General features: G+C 31.1%; 1 protein-coding gene across 3 annotated transcripts; it reads left to right on the top strand.

Moving 5' to 3' along the window:
• Positions 1–2,283: 2,283 nt before the first annotated feature.
• On the top strand, positions 2,284–9,440 carry LOC105157636 (long-chain-alcohol oxidase FAO4A). Of its 3 annotated transcripts, none has more exons than XM_088880151.1 (3): positions 2,284–2,613; positions 3,626–3,754; positions 7,483–9,440. In XM_088880151.1, exons 1-3 carry the CDS (start codon positions 2,437–2,439, stop codon positions 9,319–9,321), a joined length of 2,145 nt encoding a protein of 714 aa, XP_088736277.1. In that variant the 5' UTR covers positions 2,284–2,436; the 3' UTR covers positions 9,322–9,440. The 3 variants fall into 3 exon arrangements, with proteins under 3 accessions (XP_088736277.1, XP_088736279.1, XP_011072398.1); XM_011074096.3 differs by having other exon boundaries at positions 2,286–2,613; positions 3,485–3,754; XM_088880153.1 differs by lacking the exon at positions 3,626–3,754 and having other exon boundaries at positions 2,285–2,613.
• Positions 9,441–9,818: the final 378 nt, after the last annotated feature.

The following is a 9,818-nucleotide window of genomic DNA, read 5'->3' as shown; positions in this document are numbered from 1 at the left end:
GTTTTTAGCATATGATTTTTATATTAATATATTATTAAATATTAAAAAAGTGAAGTTGGAGAAATTAGCATTCAAGAGTTAGAAAAATTTTATAACATATGTAAATTTATAAAATATTTTGAAATTCATTCAGATAAATATATATATCAATCACTGTCTTTCACAATTTGAGTGATAGTTACCTGAAAGTAGGCGTAGTAGATGATCCTTATACAACCACGTCTTCTAAAAATTTTGGTATAATTATATATATTTTCGTTATGGCTAATTTTTTTTACCCCCTGTGTTTTTCTATATTAGCTAAAAAAATCCTATGATTTGAAAAATCGGCAAAAATAAAAGAGAAACCCTCGTGTTCTGTAAACCCCAGCAAGACCCCCTTGCCGATGGAGCGTGCATTGCACGCCAAGTGGTGCGGTTGGGGGTTATTTTTCCTTGCATGATTTTTTATTGCGTTTATGACTAAAATGCCCCATTATGACTATAAAATAGTTTTTGGGCATTTTTTACTTGTTTTAGCTAGTTTTGAGTAATTTTTTTATTTTCTTCTCTCTAAAAAATCAATAAGTTTCTTTTAAATATATTTATTTAAAAATACGAAATCGAGGGATACGGCCTCTTTCTTTTTTTCTGGGAAACGGCAACGTTGCCAAATCGAGGGATAGTGGGGGCAGGGGGTGGAGATGAGGGTAGGCGGTGGGGGTTGGGGTGGCGGGGGAGGCAGTGGGGTTGGGGGGTGGGTGTAGGGTTTTCCTTTTAAAAAAAATTATAAAATATTTCTAAAATTTAATAAATCTAAACCTCTAATTTTTTTTATAAATTTAACATCTAATGGTTAGGGATTAATTGGTTAGATCCGACGATCACTAAAAAAAGAATAATATATAATATATAAGGACATAATGGTCATTTTATCAAATTAACGTTGTTAGTCATATTTAACGGAGAGGGGTGATTGAGCTAAATTTACAAAACATAGGGGGTGTTTATTTTATTTTTAAATCAGGGGGGTTTGCTAACTTTTAAAATATAGGGGATTTTTATGCAATTTAGCTTTTTGTTATTTATAAAATCACAAATGTCTCTTTTAATTTTGATGTATGTTTAACAGTGACCCTATTTTTTATACTCCATTCATTTTTTATTTTTTATTTTATGATTAACTGACTAAAACACCCTTTAAATTGTTAATTTTATTCTCTCGTGTTTGCTAGAATTTTTTAAAATATTTTTATGAACTAATTCGTCTTATGGATTATTTACTTTACCATTCTCAATTTTTTTTATATTTTTTAAGTAGTTTTTAAATTAAAAAAATCGACAATGGTAAAATAGTAATTTCTACCTCACAACCGCCTAGGGGCTATATAATTATTTCTACTTGAGGGGGTTATTTGTATTTTTTTAAAAAAATAAAATAGTATTCATAATTATACAAAAAATGCAACTGTAATCATTAGTAAAACAATTACTATTGGCTATAACATTCATAGTTATGACTAAAAACAGTGGTAAATAATTATTTTATTAACCACGATTAAATAAAATCAATTGAAAAAACTAGTTCTTCCATCGTGAAAGAATTATTTGCTATAGCTAAGAGTTATGGTAAAAACAAAAATTATGACAAATATTTTATCCATTCACGTAAAAATCAGGGACAACAACTATTATATAGTTGTAGTCGATAACTATTTATTATTAATTATAGTAATTAGCCATAATTAAATATTATATTAGTTCCGGTGAATTTACCCAATATATATCTAATTGAGGATTATAAATGCCACCAAACTAGTAGATATGTAGGAATATTAATGTCAACTTGGTGGTCCATACGATGAGATTTACATGTATTTTTGTTTAAATTTAAAGATATAATTAAATTAAATTATAATGTAAAATTAAAACAACATATATTATACGCATGAATGCGATATCACGGGGGAATTATATATAAATTCAATATACTTGTAGTGTGATTGGTGTATAGTTAAAAAAATGATCAAGTATATAATAAGTATACCATATTTGCTTGATAATTAATATAATTTAATAAAAAAATCTAATTTGGGTAAAAAAAGATACATATGTGAGTGTGATATATTATGGGGGTTGGCGGGAGGTGTAAAATTGGAAGTGAGTGTGTGTGCATGGGATAGGACAGTATGAGTGGTACAGAGGAGAGCAAGAGACAGTGTGATGTTATAACTCAGTAAATAAAACTATTACAACCAACGGGAGAAAAAAGCCTATTGTCGTTTCCTGCAGTAATATTGATGACTGCTATTAATTCCACCCAGATGCTCTCTCTCTCTCTAAATTGATGTAATGGTGCATTACACCTATATATTTGAGCATTTTCCTTTGAGGGCTCTCTCAAGAATCTCTCTCTGTCTCTTCTTGGTGGGAGTTCATATAAACAGTAGTTAGAAGATGGGGAAGAGCAGGTGGAGGTTTTCATGCGGACAAATGGAAGCGCTGAGTGCATTATGCGACACCTTCCTGCCCGCCATAGATGTTGATAATTATGATGTCGGCCCGCAGCTTCACTCATCCCTCCACCGTCAATTCTATCAGACATCAGCTTCCATGGCAGGAATTCCGCACCATGTAATAAATAATTCTTTATTACTCTTACTATCTATGTATGTATATCTTCATCATCATCTCTTCTTTCATTTCTTCTCTTTATATATATGCGATTAATTATCCATATAATAAGGTGAATAACAATTTACCTTTCTGTGATATTAAAAATGAGCTGATTATCCCTTATGAAAAAATTATAACAATTTACCGCATGTATTTTTAAAAATAAATTAAGCAATTTATCTCCCTATTTGAGCAGGTAAATTGATGTATTTTGAAAAACACAGAAAAGTAAATTGTTATTTATCTTTTTATAGGCGATAATTTACTCATTTGTAGTATCACATGGATTGCTTGTATTTTTCCAGTTAATTATATTATATGTAGTTCATGAAAAGCACTTGTAAATTTATTGATATGTTAATTGTTTTTATTTTTTTTAAAATTGAATATTTATTTTTAACTTCCTCACTCATTATGATCTTTTGTTTTTTCTCATTTAATTTTATCTTATATATATTTTAAGCAATATTTTGACTCTATAGAATGTTGTCACGCTTACTAGTTATAAATAAATGCTCACATTAATACAAAAAAAATTAAATTATTGGAATAATTTCGTGAATCTATAATCTAATTATTGTGATATTATATATATATATTAATTATTACAATAAGTAGTAATTAAGGAGAGTACAAGTTCATTAAATCTTTTCAAATTAATATTATAATTTATAAGCAGAGGAGTTTTGTATAATAATTAGGGTAACCGATAATAATAATATTTTCAGCATGATCTTTAGCCGTAACAAATATTTTAACTAGCTAGTTACATCTGAAAATAAGACAAGGATTGTGTAGGGGTGATTGATTGGCATTAAACGATGCGCAGGTTGGTGAATTCCTAGGAGGAAAAGTAGAACATCCAAAGATGTGTTTGGCAAGATTGGCAATAATGCTGCTGTCCACAAGAATAGGAAGTTTGATACTATGTGGGAGGAAAAGCTTATCTCCTAAATTTCCCTATTTTCAGACATTCTCAAAGGTATCATGCGAGAGAAGAGAAGAAATACTGTTGTCATGGTCCACCAGCTCTTTCCTTCTCCTCAGAATCCTTTTTACTGCCCTCAAAATCTTCACTCTTCTCCTATTTTTCACTCAGGTAAAATTTTCATCCAATTAATTTCAAGATTTCTTTTATTTTAATAAAAGTAGAACGACACATATTATTAAAGTAGAATAACATCCGACTCTAGTCAGGAGATGAACATTTAGGCGGACGTGACCAGAAAAAGAAAAAATATTAATGCGTGTAAATCAATTATTTATTGTGATTCTCTTAATTATGGGTTTAATATTTAATTTTGTGGTGGCTGAGACCTAACCAAATTGAATGCAGCAGCTGCAACTACTAATTTAAATTTAAAGTTGAACAGAATTTTGGGGTGTCTGTTTCCGTACTCAGTATTCTTAGGACACCGATTGAGGCAACATTATTAAGAATGTAGGAAAGTTGTTGGTGGAATTTAGGGAGGGCATGTGATATGATAGTAATAGGTTTGGTGGGCATAATTACACCAAAAATGGATCACATTTCTTAGGTATAACATAAATTTCCTCAAAATTCTTCCTTTTTTTATATGATTAAAAAATTATGTTTTAGATTATAATAATTATATAATTAAAAGATATTACTTTGTTTTTTTCTTCAACTTTTGAAAAATATTTGAGTTTTGATTAGTTGCCAAATTGAACGTGTATTTAGAACTTTTGTTTATTATCAATATATATAAAAAAAAGTTCCACAAATTAATATTATTTTTAAAAAATTATTACAATAAGTATTTTAATTTATTTATTTTTTGTAATCTTCACAAGCTATAATATAAAAATAAAAAATAAGTAAAAAAAGAAGGATACTCTTAATCGTCATTTTACATTTACGGGTAAAATACACTTTGTACCCTTGAACTATTCATCATGTAACAGTTATCCCCCTAAACTAACAAATGTAAAACCCTTATCCCCCACAATATATATATATATACTTCAAAAAAAAAAAAATTCTAGTAATTTTACATTTTAAGTTTAATAAAAATTTCGTAATTGAAAAAAAATCTTTTATTTATAATAAAGTAAAACATAATTAGTGAGTTAAATAATTCGAATTTTTTTTTACAGACTCAAAGTTAACTAATACACAAAAAAAAAATTCATGAAAATATTTTATTAATTTGGTGATAAAATTAAGTTATTAATTATTTACTTTTTTAGATTAAAATGGATAGTTAAATATCGGTTTTTTACATATTTTTTTCAAAAAATATAATAAAATATATTTATAAAATTATCTAATTTTTGGTTCAGCATATATATATTTGTCAATTTCTTTTAAGAAACATATATGAGTTGTTGGTTATATTATATTTATTGTGTATCTACTATATATATAAATATAAATTTATACTCCACTTTTATTGTAAATTCTTCACTTATTAAAAAATTAATTAAAAAATAATTTGATGATGATTTAATATGTAAAATAAAAAAAATTAAAAATAATATATTGTTCAAGGCATGTGGGGTATTTTTGTCCAATCAATGGGGTAAGTATAACATTTGTTAGTTAAGGTGGGTAAATATTACATGACGAATAGTTCATGAGAGTAAAGTGTATTTTACCCTACATTTAATCATATTTTATAGGATAAAATACACTTTGCCCCCCAAAACTATTTTTGATGTAATATTTACCCCCTAAATTAATAAATATAATACTTACCCTCTTAGTTGGACAAAAATACCCCTCGTGCTTTTACAATTATACTATTTTTAATATGATTTTAGTATTTACACATTAAATTTTATCAAATTACTTTCTAATTAAATTTTTTAAATAAATAAAAATTTAAATTAAAAGTGGAGTATAAATTAATATATAGTAAATACACAATAAATATAATATAGTCAACAACACATATATGCTTTTTAAAAGAAAATGACAAATATATACGCTTAATCAAAAGTTCAATATATTTAGAAAAAAATAGAAAATATATATTTGGTCATATTTTTTTTTAAAAATATGTATTCAAAAAATTGATTGGCGATTACTTATTCTTATCTAAAAGAATAAATAGTCAATAGTTTAATTTTATAATCAAATTAATAAAAAAAATTATGAATTTTTTTGTTTAGTTATTATACTCATTCATTACTTAATTTTGAGTTTGTAAAATATAGCAAATTTGAACTATTTAATTCACCTATTATATTTTACTTTATTATAATTAAAAGATATTTTTTTAATTAAAATTTTTTAATTATACTTATAATACAAAATTGTTAAAAATATATACTCTTTGAACTAAGTATACATATATATAAGATCAGAGAAATATTGTTTAAAAAAATTTTAGTAGGTAAGTGTTACATTTGTTAGTTTAAAAGGATAAATTTTACATCAAGAATAGTTCAGGGGGACAAAATGTATTTTAATAACCCCTTTAATCAAATACCATATTATATTATCATATGGTGTATCACACGTATAATATCTCAAACCAAACAATATGTAATAAAAGGTGGGATTAATTATCATTCAATTTCTCATCACAGCCAACCCCATCTCCTAACCCTACCATATGAACCAAACGAGCCCTAATTTGTTTCGTTTTATTTTCATTTTTATTTCCAGTTTTCAATATTTCCAATGGGATTAAAATGCTTTATTAATTTTTATCAGAGAAATAAAAATATGTTTGATTGTACATTTCAAAACCTAACTTCATAGGTATGAGAAATAAGAATGTGTTTGAATTTGATTCGTCATATAAGTATTATGTAGATATTGTGTTTTAAATATATATTATTATTTTTATTTTTTAAACATATCCACGTTTTATAGGCAATAATGAGATTTAAAAGAGCGGTTTGAAAAGTGTGTTTGAAATAAATCGGGTTGCAAATTTCTATTAAAAATAGACATTTTCAATGAAATTGGACTAAACAAATAAGCTTTCGAAATCTAAAACAATCTAAAATTATAAATCAACTTTTAAAAAGAAAACCAAATGCTCCATAAGATGCTTGAATAATTACAACTTAGGACATAGACAGTTGGGAATAATTATGTAGTGAGAGAAATCAATGTGCAATAATCTGCCATCTACAAGGGGTTGTCAAGTTAAAAGGTTTGGCCCAAGAACACTAACGTACAGCTTAGGTTGGCCTTCTGATTTTTGACGCAGTTTCTGTCAGTATTGGCACAAGACTTAAATGCCTAAATTAGTTCGTGCATCGGGACAATATTGTATTTTTGTCTCTACTTGGTACTCAGGTTCCATTTGGTCTGGTAAGAATTCAATTTTCACTGAAAAATGGATGGATGGCTAAGAGAAATAATTATAATGCAACATATAACTACGGTTCATATCAATGTAATTTTAATAAATTGAGTGTTTTTTGTTATCTGCGCATATCTAAAGGGTGTTTATGTAATTATACTTTTTTATTATTCTTCTTTGCTATAAAGATGTTGATTTTGGGTGAGTTTCGTCAAATATTGAGAAAGCGTCAAGATACTTGCACCACATACTTATGGAATCCTAACTAAGGCGTTGTTAAGTGGTAAGGTAGAGGCCCTATAGTCATAAGGTTGTGAGTTTAAGTCTTATAAGTGTGAAAATTAAATACGATCAAAATGAATCTGTCGAATGATGTAATGTATCCAACACAAAAGAGAGCGGTTATGTGGTCTTGTAATAACTATAGCAGCTATTCTATACATCACTTGTTTGTGAGCACTATTTTTTATCTTGTACTAATAATTTGATTCTCCTATGTTGAAATGAAAATGTAGCTGCATCTTTTGTGATGATGATATCTCAGGTGAATGAGAAGGGTGAGAACCTCTCATGGAAAGCAATAGGCTACTGCGGGCCGGATCCGGGCTGCACCAAGACCCGACGACTCAATGCTGAAAACACACAACAGCCACCAGAAGAATGTGAAGAGAAATTAGCAGATGGTGCAAGTAAAGAAGAGTTGTTTGGGTCACTTTACAAAGGCATCATCAACTTGAGCCAACCAAGGGAAGACCCCCTTTCCAAACTACAGAATTTAGGTTTTTCTGTCTCCATACCTCATTCAAGAAACAGGCGAATGAAATCCTTAAATCCATCGTTCATTGTCAAATGTGATGCAGTAGTAGTTGGTTCTGGGTCCGGTGGTGGAGTCATGGCTGGGGTTCTAGCAAACGCCGGCCACAAAGTGCTAGTGCTAGAAAAAGGAAGCTACTTTGCAAGAGCCAATCTTTCACTTCTTGAAGGGGAAGCAATGGATCAGATGTACCTTGGGAAGGGGATGGCAACAACCGACAATCTGGATGTTCTGCTGCTTGCAGGATCAACGGTAGGTGGAGGATCAACGATAAACTGGTCGGCCTCCATTCATACCCCACCTCATGTCATAAGAGAATGGAGTGAAAAGCACAAGCTAAAGTTATTCGAGAGTAAAGTCTATCAGCAGGCCTTGGATGTTGTATGCCAAAAAATGGGCGTTCAATCAGAAGTTGAGCACGAAGGATTCAACAACATGATTTTGAGAAAAGGGTGTGAGAAGTTGGGGTATCCCGTGGAAACTGTCCCACGCAACGCCCCTTCTGATCATTACTGTGGTTGGTGTTGCTTTGGCTGTAAAGATGGGAGAAAGAAAGGTACCTCGGAGACATGGCTGGTGGATCTGGTTGAATCAGGAAATGGTGCTATCCTGCCTGCATGTGAAGCCCTAAGAGTGATCACAGAGGAAAGCAACGGCAAGAAAAGGGCTATAGGGGTTGCTTTCGCATTCTACACTCCATTCGGGAGAGAAATAGGCATCGTGGAGTCGGACGTAACTGTTGCTGCATCAGGTGCAATCTGCACCCCGCCTCTGCTGAAACGGAGTGGCTTAAAGAATCGAAACATTGGCAAGAACTTGCACATTCATCCAGTGGTAATGGCCTGGGGCTACTTTCCTGATTCCGCTTCACCCGATGCATGGCCTGCAGCAGAAAAGAGAAGTTATGAAGGAGGGATAATAACAGCAATGTCAACAGTCATAGCAAATACTGAAACATCAGGATATGGCACTGTAATACAGACACCGATACTGCACCCTGGAATGTTTTCTCTACTAATGCCATGGATTTCAGGCACAGACATGAAAAACAGGATGGTTAAGTTTTCCAGGACTACTCATATATTTGCGCTGGCCAGAGATAAAGGGTCGGGGAAGATAACTTCAGAGACTAACGTAAGTTACAAACTGGAGTATTCTGATCAAGAAAATCTAAGCAAAGGATTGGAGAAAGTTATGAGGATAATGGCAGCTGCTGGAGCTGAGGAAATCGGGACTCAGCACACCACGGGACGGGTATTGAAAGTGAAGCAAGCCAGTGAGGAAGAGTTCGAGAGGTTTGTGAAAGAGGAGAGTTTAAGGCCGTTGCAAAAACTTTCGTCCCCTATAGGTTCGGCACATCAAATGGGAAGCTGCAGAATGGGAGTGGATCCAAAGAGCTCAGCGGTGAACCCGAAGGGAGAGACTTGGGAGGTGGAGGGGCTTTTCGTGGCTGATTCGAGTGTTTTTCCTACTGCATTAGGGGTGAATCCTATGGTGACTATTCAGGCCATTGCTTATTGCACTGCACAATCAGTACTTGAAGTTCTTGGGCAGAAGAAGATGATATAAAGCCCAGTGTTTGATGTCTACTCTTAGGAGCAAATATGATCTTGAAGTTGTAATAACATGTTTCAGTTGGAGCTTGTTCATACAATAATGTGAATACAACGTATCGTGCCTGGTTATAACTTGAAATCATGAAAATCCACACGCCACAAACACAGACACACGCAAATAAATATATATACCTACACACACACATATATATATATATGTCATCAGATTTCTTCCTTAGCTATAGATATTAGAAGGGAAACTGGGAACTGAGCAGAAAATGCAAATAATCTGCATTCCGAAGAGTTTTCATTATGTAGCATTGTCTCATTCATGCTGAATTTCTATCTTGCCTTAAGAATTTATACATTTGGTGCAGGTGCTTATATTACAAAGAAAGGTGAAGGTTTATGAGGACCAATAGATCCCACATAGCAAGAGATGAAATTTGACATATTGGCATACAGGCTTTTAGATTAGTTTCAGAAAAATGCAATTTACCTCCTGTGTTA

Source organism: Sesamum indicum, linkage group LG1, assembly GCF_026168435.1.
Source record: "Sesamum indicum cultivar Baizhima isolate 11 linkage group LG1, ASM2616843v1, whole genome shotgun sequence".
In the NCBI taxonomy this organism is placed as follows: Eukaryota; Viridiplantae; Streptophyta; class Magnoliopsida; order Lamiales; family Pedaliaceae; genus Sesamum; species Sesamum indicum.
This window is presented reverse-complemented; position numbering and strand designations above follow the sequence as displayed.

Excerpts from the sequence above, each read along its gene's own strand:
- LOC105157636 (XM_011074096.3), top strand. The coding sequence starts at position 2,437 with ATGGGGAAGAGCAGGTGGAGGTTTTCATGCGGACAAATGGAAGCGCTG. Across the intron at positions 2,614-3,484 it reads TGGCAGGAATTCCGCACCAT|GTTGGTGAATTCCTAGGAGG; the intron begins GTAATAAATAAT and ends AACGATGCGCAG. Across the intron at positions 3,755-7,482 it reads TTCTCCTATTTTTCACTCAG|GTGAATGAGAAGGGTGAGAA; the intron begins GTAAAATTTTCA and ends ATGATATCTCAG.